Here is a 20,113-nt window from a genome sequence, read left to right on the forward strand (position 1 = left end):
CTGGTAACAAAAAAATTCCTCATTCAATATTCAGGTAAAACTATCCGTATTTTCTTTATTAGATATATTTATAATTTTTATTTTAGGAATTTTTACTTAAAATAGCCTATGATTTGTCCGTTTTGTCAAATCTATCCTATGTTTTTTTATCAAATCTATCCCATGGTTTACTTTTTACATCAAATCTATCACGGCGTTATCTTTTCGTCGACATCTAACGGTCGTGCTGACGTGGCACGTGGAGAGATAGTGGGCCACACTTGCCACGTAGGCGCCACGTCAGCACGGCCGTTAGATGTCGACGGAAAAGATAACGCCAGGATAGATTTGATGCAAAAAGTAAACCATGGGATATATTTGACAAAAAAAACATATGATAGATTTGACAAAACGGACAAACCATAGGTCATATTAGATAAATATCCCCTTTATTTTATTATACTAAACTATGATCTCCATTGTAATGCAAAAGAATAATTTATTACCATTATTGGAATATCGAGATGGATCCGGGGAGATAAGTCAGGGTCGGTATATTGACATTCCATAAAATATGAACTCAAAATGGGAATTAGTTTCCAAAATTGCTTTATAAATAGAACGGAATATTCACCCAAGATAAAAATAGATAGAAAACTCGTTGAATTTCTCAAACCAAACCGTGGTTAATCAATTATTTACCAATTAACTAAAGTTAAATCCCTTCCCACTCTCCCCCATCAGTTTATAAACAAAGCCCTCCCATTCCTTTCATCACTTGCAACTTCGTAATACCCCCGAAAAACCGCAGGCTTACGTGATTTTCCAACAGAAAGGGAAAACTGGAAAATGATGCTGGGAGAACGCCACCGTCCACCCGATACAACGGCTTATGACTCCCCATGGCTGCTACCTGACGATACTACGGACGAGATCCTACCGCCCTACTCTCCGGACCGCCTCCATGACATCATTTCGGCACTGCAGCTATATGGACGGGCTGGCCATGATGGCGGCGATCCGGCGGAAGAGTGCGACGAGTTCCGCATGTACGAGTTCAAGGTGAGAAGGTGCAGCCGTGGGAGGGCCCACGACTGGACCGAGTGCCCTTACGCTCATCCGGGTGAGAAGGCGCGCCGGCGGGACCCCAGGAGGCACCACTACTCGGCCGCTGCGTGCCCGGACTTCAGGAAGGGCGGATGCCGGAAGGGCGACTCCTGTGAGTTCTCTCACGGCGTGTTCGAGTGCTGGCTTCACCCAGCAAGGTACGACGTTGTCACATAATATGGCTCATAATCTTTTTTAAGTGTGATCACGAGATGTATTGGTATTGAGTTGATATGAGGATTCATTAGATGTGTTTTTAACTATAATGGCACCAGTACGAAGCGCTGATACCATTCATAACATCATCGGAGCTGAACCTCGAGCCGAATGATCTTGGACCGTAGAATATTCATATAAAGAAATTCTATGGTAAAAGATGTTATCACTAATGAGTCATGACGTCTATCGTTTAGCTGAAAAATGTACTGCCGCGATCTGATCAGGTACCGTACACAGCCGTGCAAGGACGGGACCAACTGTACGAGGAGGGTGTGCTTCTTCGCCCACACGCCGGAGCAGCTCAGGGTGGTGACCCCTCAGCACAGCCCGAGGAGCCCGAAAGAGAGCCCACTCGGGAAAATGGCCCTTGTTACCCCGAGCACGATCTCCCCCGATGACTCGCCCCCGATGTCCCCCCTGGCCCGTTCGGTCGGCACTAGCGGGAGCCCTATGACCGAAATGGTCCTGTCCCTTAGGAATCTCCAGCTGGATAGAGTTAAATCACTGCCCCGCTCGTACAATTTTTCCGGGTCTGGCTATGGGTCTCCAAGAAGATCGATGCTCCGCCCAGGGATCCAGAGCCTTCCATCAACCCCGACCGGAGGGATAGGCCAAGCTGGCTACTCGGAATGCTGCTGGGAGACGGGCTCGGAGGATGAGATGGCAATGGAGAGGGTGGAGTCGGGCAGGAGCCTGAGGACCAAGATGTTTGAGAAGCTGAGCCAGGAGAACTCTCTCGGTCTGGGCGACCCGGACCCATCTCCTGATGTCGGCTGGGTGTCAGAGCTGGTGAAGTAAACCATGGCGGGGCGGGGCGGGTTGGGCCGGGTCCGGGTTCAGGTAAAGCGGTGCTTGGGTTTTTTGTAGATAGGATCTGAATGAGGGTTGGGACTTGTATTGTTTAATTAAGCAATTAGGCACCCAAATTATAAATATATTTTGTACATATTTAAGTAGGCCGCGAACACCTTGTGATGCGGAGGAATTAAATGCGTTCGGGAGATTTCTGGAAGGAAGTCTGTAAAAGTTTTATCTAATTCCTATCTGCTATATAAAATAATATTTTTAGTCTCTCTTTTAGTTATTTTATTATTTATTATTATCATTTTCATATTTGCTGCTAGAGTGGATTAATCTTCTACTAAGTTGATCTTGTATAATGTTGTTAAATGGAATGCAGTGCACTTATAAAATGAAATGAAATGCTTTCCGGCAGAGTCCGAAGGTGAAGCGAAGTGAATTATTTTGGAATTTGATAGATTTGTTTCACTGTATGCAAGTTCTTCATATCGACGGTAAGGACAGGATATTATTAATTACTATTTGTCCAAGTTTTTTGGTAAGAACCGTTTGTGAATACCCAATGGTTCAATCCTCTGAAAGTCATAATTTTTTTTTGATTGCAAGAGAGATTAATGGATCTAATACATTGAAATAAAAATTATGAATATTTAATAAAATGATGCGGATAGTCTTATTGAATATCGAATTTAAAATATTTTGATCACTAAGCGAGAGATGCATTACTGTGTTATTTTCACTGTAAAAGTCCTAAATTTTTATCAAAGGGCGACAAGGTTGATGGATTGCCTGTAAGTGTGCGGATTTTACTAATAATATGAGAGCTTTTTACCAATAATACAAGAGTTTTAACATACAGAATTGTATTTTAATGATCATGGCAAGACGGTGTTTGACCAGAAAATAATTTCCTATTAAATCGAGGACGTTACTAGTCTCACCTAGAAATGAAGACGACCTATAAAATACTATTATTCTTTTTTGGGTAAAATACGACCATCTGTGGATTATTGACTCTATTTACTTAATATTAATTTGAGAATAATGCCACTGCGAGTCCTTCAGTACTTAATTTTCTTTTCCCACCTCAATTATACATATTAGTGAGCATGGTGGATTCAATGGCTATAGATCATAGTGACTCAACTACGCGACAGAAAACTCATATATCGAAGCTGTCGACTCATCACCGGAGTTAATGGCGGGTACTTGTTTTCAATCTTTTCGCGACTAATAATGCAATGCAACAAGAATACCTTAGGTTAGTGGAAGTTATGTTGCATGTTCAGAATGACCAGTCAATGCATATATAAGCCATGCGATTTCGTGATCACATGATGTGGACAATTGGCCAATCATCCAAATAATTAGTATCTTTGTAACTCTTCTTTAGTTTCGGTTTATCTACTCAAGCAATGCATATAAGGACGAGTGTATAAGCAAGCCTTAGTCACCTTAATCGGCATCAAATTTGTGATCTGATATGAGATGTTACTTCGAAAAAATCGAACCGTCTTCATTTAGAATGGTTCCGATAGCAGTTAGATTGACTTATCATGATATATCTTTGATTAGAAGGGAAAAGAAAAAAAAAATGAATCCAATGGTTCCAAGATGATGAGTGTCCATTCTTCAGGTGGACCGGATGAGTTTCCTTTATACATTTCGAAAGCATATTCGAATTTGTGGTTCAAATGCGAAGGATTCTACCGTCCAATGTAACTCGCTATAAACGTAAGATTGCCCATTTATACATACCTAATCAATAAAATTAATTTATCATACTGTTAAGTGACCATGCCCGTCTCATACGGAAACCAGATATAATCCTTTTTACTTTTCGAGAAATCTCTAGTTTGGAAATAGGGTCCCATCTTTGAACCGACATGAATTGCCACATGTTAATGTCAATCAAAAGTATTTGTCAAAAGTGACCAGCAAGGCATGGAATTTAGGTGGTATTCAAGCGTAGTGTACTGTGAATTCCCAACAGGTTATGGATTACCGTCAACACAAGGAAGCGACAAATTTCCACAAAGGAATTTATCCGGGTATCCTGGACTAATTTAACTGATTCAATTAAAGTTTTGATATTAGATGTTTCTTATAATTTTCGAACCTAGAACTCAATTCCTATTATAAAATAGGGTAATAGAAAAAGTGAAATAAATAATATAAAATTTCATTACTAAGAATTGAATCCAAGACTCTTTTATTTCATATCAATCATTCATGTCGTTACAACAAACTTCATTCTTTCTACAAATAATCAATTTACTATTAAATTAGTCATCTAATCAACGCATTGGTCGAATTTTTTAAATATTTTTATTTTATGTTGATTTTATTATATTTACGAATCTTATAATAACAAAAAAATTGAAATAAATAATCTCTTTAAAAATATATAATATATAAATACATTGCAAAATCACCGAAAAAATACATTAAATAAAAAAAAAGGAGATATGAAATATATATATATATATATATATTAATGTATAAAGAATGTAAATAGTCGATTATGCAAGAGATGAGAGTTTTGAATAAAATATCATAACTAATTATATTTTGAAAAGTGCCCGTAAAAGAAATCTAAATTACTTAATATATACATTAGGTCTGAATTACATTCTCATAATTTCTATTATAAAGGACTTTTATATATGTCAGTCAAATATCACCATCGCCATTATCAAAGAGATCAAAAGTGGTTTCATTTCAAATGTCGTATATGGCATAAGCCCTATCTCTTCGGGGTTTGGGTCCACACCACTCCATTCCAGGCTAAAACCACGGCTGGAATTTAAGAGCTTAAAGAATGTTGATGGCTTCTCTTCCCCCAAGATTGACCTCGTTTAATAATAGATAACCCTCAACAAAATATTCGACGTGTATTACTCATTTCTTTTAGATGAATAATAATTATTTATAAGTGAAAATTTATAAATTTATTATGAGATTATTTTTTTATTTTCAGATATTTTTATTAGATATTATATGAGCAGTACTCATTTAATATTTATTCCCCAAGTTGACTTCCTAAATGATCAATCTTAGACCTTTTTCTTCTCTGACAATGACATGACCCCAAAGCAATCTTTATCGGTCGACGATAAAAAGAAATCATCGGAGGCTTAATAAACTCTAACAAAAGAAATCATCGGAGGCAAAAAATGCTCATTCATCTCCGTAATATTGCTGATTCATATACTACAAACGTAAATGAGTGGGGAATTTCAACAATTTTACTCAACGTTAGATGAGTTATTTTCATTTAGCAAACTTTTATTTGCAATGCAAGATTTCAAATTCCATTGAAAATATCTCCTAATTAAAATCGAGGCGATTGAGTGTATAAAATTAATCTCAATCAATAGATTGCATAGATATCATATGATCCGCTATAAAAGAAAAAAAGAGATGGCTGTATATATTTTTCAAACACATTCACCTGATGGAGTTATCTTAATTCGACATTTGTATGCATTATATGCTCGGAAGAAGAGATATTTTAGATTGAATGATGTCAATAGTAGTGAGCAGTACGACGGAAATTGAACTTTCTACAAAATTTTCTCATTCTAAAGTAGGGCAGAAATAGTAATAGTATAACGCAGTGATACATGCGCCTCGCTTGATAATTAAAAAGTTTCAGGTTTAATATTCAGTGAAACTGCACATGCTTCTTTAACTATTGGGAATTTTATTTCATGGTACTAGACTCATGAACCTCCATTATAACCGTAAAAAAGCAGTGCATTGTTTGATAAAATTTTATTGGGTGATGTTTACATCTATTTTTCTCACATAATGGTAATTACGGAGCTCGTGAGGTACTTGATTTAAGATCGAGCTTAATTGGTCGAATTTGAGCTTAATTAGAGGTTCACAACATGACACAATGGACATATCGAGGGGCCTGTGTAAAGAGGCGGCCCATGATTAAGCACTTGATGACCTGACTTGAGAATCTGCGATATTACCCGGTTCGAACAGCCGCTGGTAGGTTAACTATTCAAGGAGGATGCTATAGCAACTTTTAGCTGGCTTGATCTGTCCAGATCAGCTGAGGGCATTAACTAAACAGCTCTCACTACGAAAGAATTTCATTTCTTTCCAAAAGGACATTAATGCACCAACCTGGACATACACGCAAGAAAGTTGGCATTTCTACATGGCTATTGGGAATCATTTCCTTGGGGAATCACATCGAACATGGGAATAGCAAAGTACTCCAGGAAGGGAGTTGACGTAAGGAAATTGTAATGATTTCTTTTTATGCGAGCTAATACGTGCTTGCGAAGCAAGAAGGCACAACGGGTGCCTTGAATCTGCGATCAAGGATGTTTTCTTGGTTAGATATCTCATTCTTGGGAGTTGTTTTAAGGTTTGGCAAGAGAAATAGTCATGTAGAGAAATTTCCTTATCTTTTAGCTAGTAAAATATAGTTTCCTGGTTTTAACTATTAAGTTGGGCAACCCTAAGATTGTTGCTCATTGTCTTTATTTTGTTCCAATAAGATTGAAACTTGCTTTGTTCGGGGTCTCCTAGGTCTAGCCATATAAGAGTAGACCAAGCTATTCGATGTAAATTTCCTTGCGGCAACACAACACAACATGCTCATTTAATCTATCTTTATGTTTCTGTATCATTTACTTTTCTCGTATCTTTCAATTCCCGCACTGCACCTTTCAATATCTATCTTACCTGCACCGCACTTCAATATCTATCCTTCACGCACTTGCACTTTATATATCTCCGTTCAGGCACTACTTTTCTTCACAATTTACCCAAAAATGAAATAACTTTTCGGAGCACCCCGCCGCCCGTCAGCTTTACCACTTCTACCCATCTTGAGGCTTCCGAGCTAAGATTGGTCTCCACCGAGTCAAGATTTCCAACCAAAGACTCTTTCTTAGTCGAGACCCGCCAACCACGGACCTTTCGGGGACCGCAATCCTATCCTTCCATGATCGACTTTAGGGCCGTGACTCTACCTTTTGGCTGCCTCCATTCGAGATCAACCTTCAAGGAGGCGTTCCACGAGTTACGAATTCCTAGTCAACCCTCATCCATTTCAGCTGCCTCTAGCCGAGACTTCCCTTCACGAGCCTTCCTTAGGGCGTGATCCTTATCCACTTATACCGGTTCCTGAGCCGTCTCGATACCAAATAGACCTGTTTTCGGGTCGTCTTATACAAGAATTGGACAAAACATTACGCTCATGTCTTGGAGAACTTAAATGGCTTAACCCTCGAAACCGTGACATCGTCTGTAACACCTCTACAACCTCCCAACCGATGTCATCATACCTCTGCAATCGAAAGCCTAGTCACTGACTAATTCTATGGACCCCAAGGACCGTTGTGCAACGCTTTAGCCCGATGAGGACGGATGGTAATCTTGCCCTTACTCATATCTTGGGATTGCACCCTGACACGTCTGACAACCTAAACGCCACGCGGCAACCGGAGAGTGGATTGAGAATTTCAGGCGAAACAATTGAATAAACAATTCATTAAACCAATGGGCAATAAAACTTGACTGTCATGTATTATGTTGGTTTTCTTATTATTTTTTCGATTGAATTCTAAACTATAAATATCATTCACCAAATCTATATAAATAATAAAAGTCGAGATGACGCATCGAGAAGCACCACATAGGACGAAGAAAGTTTTTCCTTGCGTTACTTCTTCGTGTGACCCCTAATAGCAATGTGGTAAGTGGCATAATTTTGGTATGCCAACTCACTTCTTACAATGAATCAATTAATTGTCACATTAAGTTTGTAAGACTCCAAACTTTTGGGATGAAAATTGACTGCAGTCATACATTTGAGAAACCATCCTAGGGGGTAAATAACATTTTGCAGTCATTAGACATATGAAGTTTCGATCAAACTGTCTCGAACCCTACCTTTCGAGGTTTGCAAAGACAAATTAACATGTAAAGTTTAGAAGATGTCAACATGTCATGTAATTTCGCAACTTAGTTTAGAAAAACAACCTACTTTTAGTACTTATCACAAAATATGTCATACAATGATACCGAAATAAAATAAACTAACGCGTCTTAAGAGATCATTTCTGAATTGATTTCCTATCAGAGTAGGAAGTCATGCTATAATATTTATCGTGATTGTGATCTAAGGGAATTAATTAGGTCATATATTATACCAGATTAGGTAGTTTTGATAACATATCTATTCTAGTTTTCCCGAATGTAAATCTTTTCGATTTGAGGGAATTATTATTAATAAGGTTAAATAACACCACATGTCACAGTTCTTTTTGGTTTTTCCACCCAACGTCACAAATCCAAATATTTTTCACGAGATGGCACAAAAACTTTTTTCTTTTTCACCGCGCGTCATGCCGTCAATATTCAGTTAAAAGTTTTATGGAATGCTAACGTGGCTTTATTTTCCAACCAGCCTTACACAACAAGACACACTTTTGTGGGTCCTACTCCCTTTTCCCTCTTCTGATGTCCTTCCCTCCCTCCTCTGATGATGAAGTCGATGGAGATGGTTGGCAATGACAGGATATTGAAGATGATGCGGGTGGATGGTAATGTGATGGTGATGGAGAGGAACTAAATAGGAGATAACTGTGATGATGTGCTGCTGCTCTAGACAAGAAGGAGAAAGAGAGACCCGAGAGAGAGAGAGGGTAGAGAAGGTGATGGGGTTGTTGTAGGAGAGGAAGGAGAAGAAGATGGAGAGAAAAAAGTTATGAAGGGGGTGTATAGGGCTATAAAGAGGATGTATAGGGTGATGGATGAGGTGTAGAGTTCGACGGAGAAGATGTAGAATGCTATGAATAGAAGAGAAAGAGGGAGAGGGGAAGCAAACAATGATGATTTTGAGGTCAACGCGGTGGTGGCATGGTGGAGAGAGGGAGAGGGCTGTTGTTGATGATGAAACATGCATAAGAGGTAGATGATGGCAATGAGGTGATGGTCAGAAAAGAGGAACATCGGAATCGGAGAAGTATGGAATAAATATCTCCGCGAAGCACCGCGATGGTAGTAAATCTTTTCTTCATTACCTTCATCATATGCAACTTTCTCCATCACTCTCTCGGTTGCTCCCTTTCTCTCAATCATTAAAAAATACCATCACCAGGTCCACAATCTCTCTCTTTCCTCTTGCTCACCATTTTCCATCATCTTTGTCCATGACCATCTCTTTCATCCCATCTCTTCTCTGCTACCTCTTCCTTCGATCATCAGTGTCATCACATCTCCTCCATCACCACTAACTTCATCATCTCACTTTTATCCTTCTATTGTCCTTTCTCTCTCTTGACTGCATATAAAAAAAAACATAGCAGGAGCCCTCTTACTCTCTCTACTTCTCTCTCTCTTCCCCTCTCGGCCATAGCAGTAACACATCATCACAGCCATCTCCTCTTTAGTTTCCTCTCCATCACCATCCCATTACCATCCATCCCCATCATCTTCAATATCCTGTCATTGCCATCCATCTCCATCGACTTCATCATCAAAGGAGGGAGGGAAGGACATCATGAGAGGGAGAAGGGAGTGTGACCTGCAAAAAGTTGTCCTGCTATGCAAGGTTGGTTGAAAAATAAAGCCACATTAGCATTCCATTGAATTTTTGACGGAATGTTGATTGCATGACGCAGGGTGAAAAAGAAAAAATTTCTATGACGTGTCGTGAAAATATTTGGATTTGTGACGTGGGCTGAAAAACAAAAAAAAAAAACTGTGACAGGTGGTGCTATTTACCCTAAATTATAAAAATTCCTACCACGAATAGCGACTACAAGAAATCTATCATGTAGAGAAGGGAACCCCTATTCTTTAATAGAGACGAAAATCTCCCGTCTATAATTGATACGAAACTAGAGATGGAACACATATAGACAGATTTTGAGATGGCTACTGTCGTCCCTCCACAAATAGACATAATATAAATGGAACTTTCGTCGCTATGGTTTGTACGAACTTGTCCGTCTATAATTTTGTCCCAAATGTTATAAATGAAACATATAGATTATATGGGATAGAGATGGAATTGAAACGAAATTACATCTCTATTACGTCTCAAAATTGATGCGGAAAATCCATCTATAATCCGTCTCTAAAATTAATTTTTCCCTTAGTGAATCAGATTGAAAAATAAAATACTAGCTCCTTAAGAACAAAACGATATCTAATTCACTCTTGCTTTGCTGCGAAGTGCCCCTCAACTACACCTCGATAACTCTTATATGAGAGATCTTCGACGGATCTAAAGCGTCACTCATCATTCATTGTCCTATTTCGTTCTTGTACGATTAGTTTTATTCATTTTTCAGAGTTCTTAATGCCATTTTATATGTAGTTGACAAAATCCCCAGTTATATGCCATTGAATAAAATGCATATGTAGCTTTGACGTTAGTTTATTGTTAGATAACAACTTGTTTTTACTGATTTTAGGTTGATTGCATGTAGATTGCTCATATTCCTCCGCATAGATCATAGATGTATGAGAGAACGTACCCTACATGCGGGAGCCTTAGATCGGAGTTTATGGTTAGGGCTGATACATTTATAGAGCATGCTGAATATTTGAGACTATTTAAGTTAGAGCAAAGAATCAAATGTCCTTGCGTCAAATCTAAATGCAAAAGACGGGGTAGAATGTTATCATAAGATGACATGAAGGTCCATTTATTGTAGAGCGGGTTCAAATTTGATTATTTGTATGGGACAGATCATGGTGAGATTGTACTTGATGATGTGCATATCGATACACAAGGTTGCAATGATTCATTGCAAAGGGTGGAGGAGATGATATATGATATTGCTATGCAAGAATATAGGCATGATGATGATCAAAATAACTATGCAATTTCCTAAGGCAAAGAGAACGACACCGATGACATTGACAAAGATGAGAAGCCTAATGTTGAAACTAACTAGTTCTGTAATATGTTCAAAAAGTATAACCAACCATTGTATCTAGGATGCACATCTCATTCTGTATTATCTTTTGCTATGTGAATAAAAGCATCAAAAGTGATTGGAAGTAGCCCATGGTGCTACTGATGAGCTATTAAAGCTATTAAATTTAACATATCCTAGAGAACGTACTATTCCAAAGGACTATTACGAGGCAAGAAAATTTGTGTCCAAAATTGGGTTGGTCAGGTAGGGGATAGATTGTTGTGAGAATATATACATGTTGTATTATAAGGAGCATGTCAAGGCAAACATTCTCATGTGAAAAAAAAATAGTGAAAAATTGGTATCTGCGAAGACAATGCACTACTTGCCAATCATTCTAGGTTGAAGCGGCTTTTAGCTTCAATGAGTTTAGGACCTCACATGACTTGACACTATGAGAACCAAAGAGAAGATGTGGTAATATGTTATCCTTCAGATGCAAAAGCTTGGAAGGAATTTGATTGTGAATATGAAGACTTTGCAGCATACTCGAGAAATGTGAGGCTCGGTTTTTGATTGAATGGATTCAACTCTTTCAATCAACCAGTAACCCTTTATTCTTGTTGGCATGTTATTCTCACCCCCTATAACTTCCCACCCTAATTGTGCATGACGGCGCCTTCCATGTTCCTGTCATGTTTTATTTCTAAACCCAAGAATTTGAATGTCAACATAAATGTTTACCTGCAACCCTTGATCCATAAGCTTATTTAGTTATGGGACAATGTAAATACTTATGATATCTACACGAGACAAAATTTCATAATGTGAGCAGCATTGATGTGGAATGTGAACGACTTCCTAGTATATGCTAGGTTGTTTGGCTAGAGCATAGTCGGGTGATTGGCATCTATTGCATGGGTTCGAGCAAGGCGTTCACATTAAAGCATGGCTGGGAGTACAACTGGTTTGATTGTTATCGTTGATTTCCACCATTCGACCACCAATATAGGAATATTATGAACGGTTTCAAGAAAAGAATGGTCGAAGAGGAACCACCTCCCGAAACACTTAGCTCAATTGAGCTGCGGTGGTTAGTGCTTTCTATCCCGAAAGTCACTAATTATGGTTGTGTTTGTAAGATACCGGGGCACGGTATTGAACACAACTAGACCAAGTAAAGCATATTATGGAAGCTACCTCATTGGAATATGAATTTACTGCGTCACAACTTGGACGTCATGTACATTGAGAAGAATGCTTGCGACAACATTTCAATACTATAATGGACGTGAAGGGGAAGACGAATGACGATGAAAGTACTCGCTTGGACTTTGCATTATACTGTAGATGACATGAGCTTCATCTTCAGCAGCTACCTAGTTTTCGAGTGCGGAAATCGAAGTCCAAGTATTTTCTCATAAGATTAGAGAAAAGATATATGTTAGTAGATGAGTAAGCTTTTAATGCTCGATGGTTATTTGTCCAATTTTGCTTGCTATGTAAGGAACTTTCAATGGGTAGAAGAGCCACAATTTTCATGTCCTTATGGAACTTCTACTTCCGGTCGCTTTCATGGAGCTGCCCGATTATATATGAAAGCCATTGGCTGAGCTTAGTCGGTTTTCCAAAAATTTGTGTTTCACGACATAATAACAAAACAACTTGGACAAAATGGAGGAGAATATCCCCATAATCCAATGCAAGTTTGAATAGATTTTTCCACATGCTTTCTTCAACGTAATGGAGCATCTACCTATTCATTTAATAGACGAGGCTTGCAATGGAGGTCCGCTCCAATATAGATGGATGTACCTGTTTGAGGGGTAATATATCTATCAATACTATATTTTTTAAGACAAATATATGGGATGATGAAGTACATTATTATTAAGGAAGTTTACTTTTATTGTTCAATTGCACTTACAGATTTCTTGGTAAGATTAAGAAACCGTGAAGTAGAAAGCTTGAGTGGAGAGTTTTATTTGTGAAGCATACCTCTATCGAAAAACGGTGAAATTTTTGCTCATTTTACTTCAACTCATATATGTTTACATCTACAACAAGAGTACCATGAAACAACGAACGAGGGGAAGGGGTTGATTTTTGACTGGTCTCGCATTTTTTATTTTCAACAGAATCGGTAGAACCTTTGGAGAATGTATAGAGAAGTGGTTGAGTGATGAAGACTGGTATGCCACTCATTTGTATGTGTTGCTCAACTGTGAGGAGGTTGATCTATTTATCGAGTAAGTAAATCTATTATTGATGTTAATCGATTTATTTTAAAAGTTTTAGTGCAAGAAACTCCATACATTTGCATACTAATTGATTTGTCCACTTGCATAACGAAATAGTAATTTTGTAGTGTCGAACAACATCCCTGAAAATTAACATCTGATAGAATTTCAAGACAATTCTCTCAGTGGTTCAGTAATTGTGTAAGTATCCATATGCATGATTCTAATGTATATATATATGTTACATTCATCTTGGTTTTTCTTGATTGAAATTAACAATCATAACAATCTATGACTGATTGCAAATCCAAGTCACTATATCATGAATCCATAATTGCTATCATTGTCTTTGCGTCTTAAGAAAAAGGTCAAGATATGGAAAAGATTTCTTGTTACTGGATAAAAAGACTTGTAATTGTGGCATTTGGATTAAGGGGAGTGTCAGCAAAGGAGGAGTTCAAAGCCGTCTTCCTTTCAAGCCCTAGTCGAGGTAGACAATGGCAGGCCCTCCCAACGGCAAGCCTGGAGCCATCCTTTCTTTGTTGCTGCTAGTCCTGTCCTTTCAAGCCCTAATCAAGCCAAACGACGGCAAGCCCTCCATCTGAGCAATGCTTTATCTGCTACAAGCTCAACAAGTCTTCTTTGCTTCTTTGTATTTTTGTTCACCCTTTAGGTATCAAATTAGTCAATTAATGCCTCTCTACAAGGCTCTTTGCTTTTCCGCTGCAGTGATTGAGGCTAAATAATGCTTCTCTGATGTTGTAACTAATGCTTAGTTATGCCTCTCATTATTGCTCACTTATGCTCAGTTAATATTGTATCATCTGGTGCATGCTACTGTTTTTCTATCTTGAGCAATTTATACATTAAAAAGAAAGAATTGCTTTGCTGCACCTTTAACTTTTGCTGATGAGTGCATCATACTGTGTCTAACCTATAACTTTTGTAGTGATTGAGGCTAAATGATGCTTCTTTGATGTTGTGACTAATGCTTAGTTATGCCTCTCATTATTGCTCACTTATGCTCAGTTAATATTGTATCATCTGCTGCATGCCACTGTTTTTTTGTCTTAAGCAATTTATACATTGAAAAGAAGGATTTGTTTTGCTACACCTTTAACTTTTGCTTATGAGTGCATCAGATTGTGTTTAACCTATAGCTGAATTTTGCTAATGGTGAGAATATAAATATTAGCCGGAGGATCTAGTGAAAAGTCCAAGCAAATAAATCTGAATGTGCTAAGTAAGCATTTTTTCAAGTTCTTTATGAGAATTCCTCAAGGCTTCCTATGCATATAATAACAAATATTTAAGTTCATTGCTTACAATATTCATATAAAACGGTCTATGTTGTGAAAGATTGGGTACAATGTATCCGTTCTCTCTCTTTGTTGTGTTAATGACCAAAAGGTTTGAACTTTTCCAACCTTTATCTATATTAGCCAATTGAGGTCACTCCCTTAAAGCCAAAGAAATGGGAACAAGTGAAGAGGCCTAATAGCTTTTCTAACCTTTATCTAATATGTTCTTTATGATTTATGTTTGGTTGAATTTGATTTTTAATGGGAAAATGACACTAGTGGTCTTAAAAGTTTGTCATTTTTTGACATTGAGTCCTAAAAGTTTCACTTCGGAAAATGAAATCCTAAAATGTTTGAAAAAGTGTCAGCGGTGGTCCTATCCGTCCCTTGCCATCATCGAGCCGCCAACATGGAGTTAACGGCGTTAGTTTCATCCACGTGGCCGTTAGTTTGCTGACGTGACACTCTTGGCTCGAATGGAAACCCAAAAACTCGTGATTCAACCTGGGATCTCGTGAAACCCTTGCTCGGCTCCGAAGGAAAGAAAATGGAAGAGAAAACCTAAAAGCTTTTGAAAGAAAAACCCAAAAGCTTTGGAAGTAAAACCCGAAAGCTTTGAAGGAAAATCCGAAAGCTTTGAAAGAGAACTTGGGAAAGCTATTGGCAGAGAAATATGAGAAACCAACATAGGAGGTAGCACGAGCAGAGGAGCACAGCGATTGTTTTGCTCGAGCAAGCACGAGCAGGCGGAACAAGCATAGGAGGTAGCCCGAGCAGAGGAGGAGAGGAGAAGAGGTAGCACGAGCACAACACCGTACCGTTCTTCTTCTTCGTTTACTAAGTAGAGGAGAGTAGAAGAGGAGAGGAGGTTGCGGGTGAGTAGAGGTGAGAAGGTGAGGAGAAAGTGGGATTATTTGAGGTGTACAAGGACAGTTCTGTCATTCAACTCATATGGCAGCTGTTGGAGCATAAATATTCCCAACTGTATGTGAAGCACATAACCGACCCCAAAGCGTTTCAGTAACCTAAGGCGGCTACTGAGGGAGGTGCTGAGGAGACTGCATCTGGTAGTTTACGAAGGAAGGGAGTTGATGCTATTGTAGATCGAGCTGCAGAAGAAAGTGAAGAGAACAGTAGTGGGAGTGAGAGTGATTTTGCTTATGGGGATGTGCTTGTAAATCTAAGTGAAGAAGATGATCCTGAGCTCCAAGACATCAGATCCCAAGATCAAATTGTGAAGAAGAAGAGAGCTGAAAGTTGAAGAGTTTGTCGCTACAGAAGGATTTAGAGACTATTATAAGGGAAGCAAGATAAGATAAACAGGACAACAAGGGCAAAGAGAAAGATGGCGCTATTGCTACTGTTGATGCAGGAGATGAAGGATACATAATCGATTATCCATCTTTTAATGAGGCCTGCAGCATTAACTTTGGTGAATCAAGTTCAGAGTTTGGAGATGATGAAGACACAGTGAGAGAAAAGCAACCTAAAAGTTAATTCAGAAAGTCAGGTACATTCCCTCAATATAAACCGACTTGTGAGTGGCTTACTTTTACTGTAGGTCAACTATTTGAAGATGGAAAACCGTTTAAGGATGCAATTTGTTTAGCTTCTGTGAAGACCCAAAGGAACCTATACTTAAAAAAAAAAAGTGAAGCTAGAATGAAGGACGGAGAGGACTTAAAAGAGAAGTGAGATGAGAAACACTTACGAGGGGAAGGGGAGGAAGAAGGAGGGTTGTGACTTCTGACTCGTCGAGATGAATCGTAAGGGTATTGCCCCCTTTTACACGAGCTGCTGAGCTTTGGGATTTCAATCGATTTTGGGGATTTCAGGTAGGGAATTAGGGTTTTGATCGAATTTGGGGATTTCAAGAGGGGATTACAATTTCAAGGGGATTTATGGAGGGGGGAAGGGATTAGGGTTACCGATTTCAAAGGGATTTTTGGACGGGATTTCAGCCGATTTTAGGAAGGGACGGGATTTCGGGGGAATTCAGGAGAAGGGATGGGACTAGGCTTTCCGATTAGGGTTCATCGTTTGAATCGGAGAAAGGAAGGGAATCCAGAGAGGATTAGGGTTTCTGAATTTGGGGATTTTGGGAAATTAGGGTTCATCTGAATTGGGGAAAGGATGGTGTTATGTCAGGTCGGATATTAGCGCCCCATTTCGGAGCTCCATGTCGGTTCTTTCAAATCGGGTCTTGAATCCACTCATGACCAATCACGACATGTTACGTCAGCATTTAATGGCCACCTGGACGCATTTAACGATGTTATCTCCATGCTGGCAGTTCCGTCAAGGGCAGTGACAGATAGAACCACCGCTGACACTTTTTCAAACGTTTTAGGACTTCATTTTCCGAAGTGAAATTTTTAGGACTCAATGTAAAAAAATAGCAAACTTTTAGGACCATTAATGTCATTTTCCCGATTTTTAATTCTACTGAGATGAATTTGATTTTTAATTCTACTTGGATGAATTCTATTTGTCTGAATTCTATTTCGTCTAATTGTGTTATACGTTGATTGCAGTTTCGAGAAAGATAAATCATAGGAAGCTCAAAGTTTCTAAGAAATAGACAATACCAGAGGGCAATACCCCTTCACCCCCTCTGCTCCCTGCTCTGGAGTTGACTTCCACAGCTTGGGCCGAGACCTCCTCACAGTGGCGGTCATCTCCTCCAGTCCCCCAGCAATCGCCACTGGTAGCTCAGCCATCGCCATTAGTCGCACAATCCATCTATGGGGCTGAAGCCCAACAAGGAGCCAAACCGCAACAGGCAGCCCCTACCACCCGAATGTCTGCAGGATGGACTGGGAGAGAAAGTTGGAACATAAGACTGAGTTTTTTTGAAAATGAACTTGACGGGTGAGTCATTGTAATATAGAAATTATTTGAAAAATTACGATGACAATAATAGATGAAATAGCTTGTGGTAGCATGTTGAATTTAATATGCAGGTTTTGGCCTTCGAACAAAGGCATCAACCCGATCGTGGACATTATGACGTAGAGATTTGCAGGACCTTGGCGACTATGGCATTGTGGTTTCGATTGTGGAAGGTTAGTACACCTTTACTGTGCATTATTAATATATATTTTGTTATGATGTGATTTTGTTTAACGTCATATACGTGAAATAAAGCTATCTTTTCAGAACTGTCTTTGAAGTATTACATGGAGAAGGCCTTCAACTCGAGAGGGTCGAAGCACTTGAGGTAGATCTTGGTGAACCTGCATGCCTCTCGTTAAAGACCCATATTAGATTTCATAGGAACATTGGGGGGACATCTTGAAATACTATGACAAAGACGAGTACAAAAAGATATGTGCAACGAGCAAAAGGAGGGGGGTCGCTCCATACGAGAGGATGCATTTATCTCACTTCATCGCGATGGAAACTGGTAATCAATCATTAAGTTTACAATTGCAATAAATTATTTCATAGCACGTTAACTTCCAAATTATGGTTATTTTAATTAATGTACTAACACTTCTTGCCTTATAAATACTCTATTTTTTTTTCCAATGTAGGAAAATAAATGGAATTGGAACTCTGGGAAGGTGGAGCTGTTCAAGGAACTCCACAAGAGGGGGAAGGATGGTGCCTAGGTATGCTTACGGTTAGAAGAGGCTGTGGTGATTAACGTTTATCTTTTGTAGGGATTTAAGTTTCTCTTGCCATTTAAGAATCTCATATATTTTGGAATCTTATTTTCTTATTGCAGACAGATTTGAGGAGTTCAGAGCCTCCCAAGGGAATGATAGGCAGGATGCTAGCGACATCACTGAGGCTGAGATTTGGATGAAGGTATTAGGGGGTCTTGATAAGAAGTGATGACTGTACGGTTTCAAAGCACCTCAACCTTATGGGTATCCTTGGCTCCTCAAACGCCATGGAAGAGGATGCTCCGCAGATGAAGGAGCATGCCTCTCTCTTGAGTGACGAGGTGAGAACAAATGTGGACAAGCAGTATTCCAGGATCAGAACAGAGATGCGGGACTTGCTGTCAGAGGGGAGAGGCGCAGACAAGACAAGAAGATGGAGAAGATAGAGAAAAAGTTGACGAAACGGGACGAGGCCGAGGAGAAAAGGATTATATCGTTGGAGAACAAGATGAACCGAGGCTTGGACAAGATTATGGAGCAACTGCATAATATCAACAGGAAGATGAAGATTGATAGAGACCTCTATTGAATTTTACCGAACGATATGGCCTGACATATGTATTAATCGTTATGTATTATGTATTATCTCGTTTATAAGCCCGATTAAGTTATCTATTAAAGTTAAGATAACGATCATTACGATATCTTGAGAAAATATAAAAATTAATATGCAAATACCAAAAGGGTTAGTTCTGATTCTACGATGGACAAAAGTAGAAATTACAATAACCTTACGCACTAAAGTGCAATTGAGGGGTTATAGTTTTCGAATCATACGATAAATAAAGAGATTTTCTGAAGCCCAATTACTTAGACAAGCATAGAAAAATCATGAACCAAACACAGGATTTACGATATGGATTCAAAAACGCTTTCGATTTAGTTTTATCTTGAAGTTTTTGACACGTGTGATTTTAGGATTTTCATTAATTCGATTCTAACAAGTGATATCAGAGTAGTCACGTGTTGAATCGTTCATGAAAATAGAAATTAGGGTTTATGGTCTACGGTTTCGGATTAAAGTTGACTAAGGTCGGTCTTTGCGGTCAGGCTTTTGATTTCTGCAGTTAGGGTCTTTATTGCGATTGATGTGTAATTGAGCCTTCATCGAGTCAGATTAAGGTTTCATGAGATTCGATTTCAGTCAATTGCGGTTCGAATATAGGGCTTATCAGGCGGCCGCGGTGAGCCTCTAGGCGGCCAACCATCAGGTCTGCCGCTGTCGTGGTGGAGGGCATGTATTCAGTGGGACGGGGATCGCAGTTCAGCAATCTCTGGCCCAACAGTCGGCACCAATTGACACCAGGGAAGATGGGGGCCAATCAGCGATCTGTGATTAAAGCCCCAGCCATTGCGGCGTGATTTCAACCAGCCGAAGGTTGCGAGCTGCCCTTCAGATTCATGGGTCGTCGATTCAGAGTCATGAGTCGGAATCGCGTCTCGGACACGGCTTTCCAGTTCTTAGCCGCCGGTGATTCGGGATTGTAGTCTTGGTGGGCGATCTCTGTGATTTGCAGTCTCGGAGGAACTCGATCTCAAGGCCCCCCGACCTCTGTTCTTCCTCGACATCAGCCCGTCTCCCGAGGCATAAGTTCCAGCCAAGCCCGACCCAGTGACGATCCCTCCAGTGAATGGCGCTGTTGCCGCCGCTGGAGGACGGCCGTAATCTGCGGTCAGTGTTGCAGGGGAGGGCTGGGGTTTCGGGAAATTACGGGTGGGGATGGAGGAGTTGACCGGTCAACCCGATCCGATCCGGATGGAATTTTTTGTCCGGCCCGATCCAATTTAGAACTGACCCGCTTCAGATCTGGGCTCAAGCCCATTAAGGTATGCCCCGGCCCAGTTGACTTGTATGACCAGTTTGACTGGTTTGAGCGATTCTGCCCGGTTTG

General features: G+C 39.5%; 1 protein-coding gene across 1 annotated transcript; it reads left to right on the top strand.

Moving 5' to 3' along the window:
• Positions 1-740: 740 nt before the first annotated feature.
• LOC116194165 (zinc finger CCCH domain-containing protein 20-like) lies at positions 741-2,378 on the top strand. The gene is made up of 2 exons (XM_031522915.1): positions 741-1,244; positions 1,530-2,378. The coding sequence occupies exons 1-2, from the start codon at positions 829-831 to the stop codon at positions 2,101-2,103; spliced, it is 990 nt and encodes a 329-aa protein (XP_031378775.1). The 5' UTR covers positions 741-828; the 3' UTR covers positions 2,104-2,378.
• Positions 2,379-20,113: the final 17,735 nt, after the last annotated feature.

The sequence above is a fragment of the Punica granatum genome, chromosome 2, assembly GCF_007655135.1.
Source record: "Punica granatum isolate Tunisia-2019 chromosome 2, ASM765513v2, whole genome shotgun sequence".
Taxonomy (NCBI): Eukaryota; Viridiplantae; Streptophyta; class Magnoliopsida; order Myrtales; family Lythraceae; genus Punica; species Punica granatum.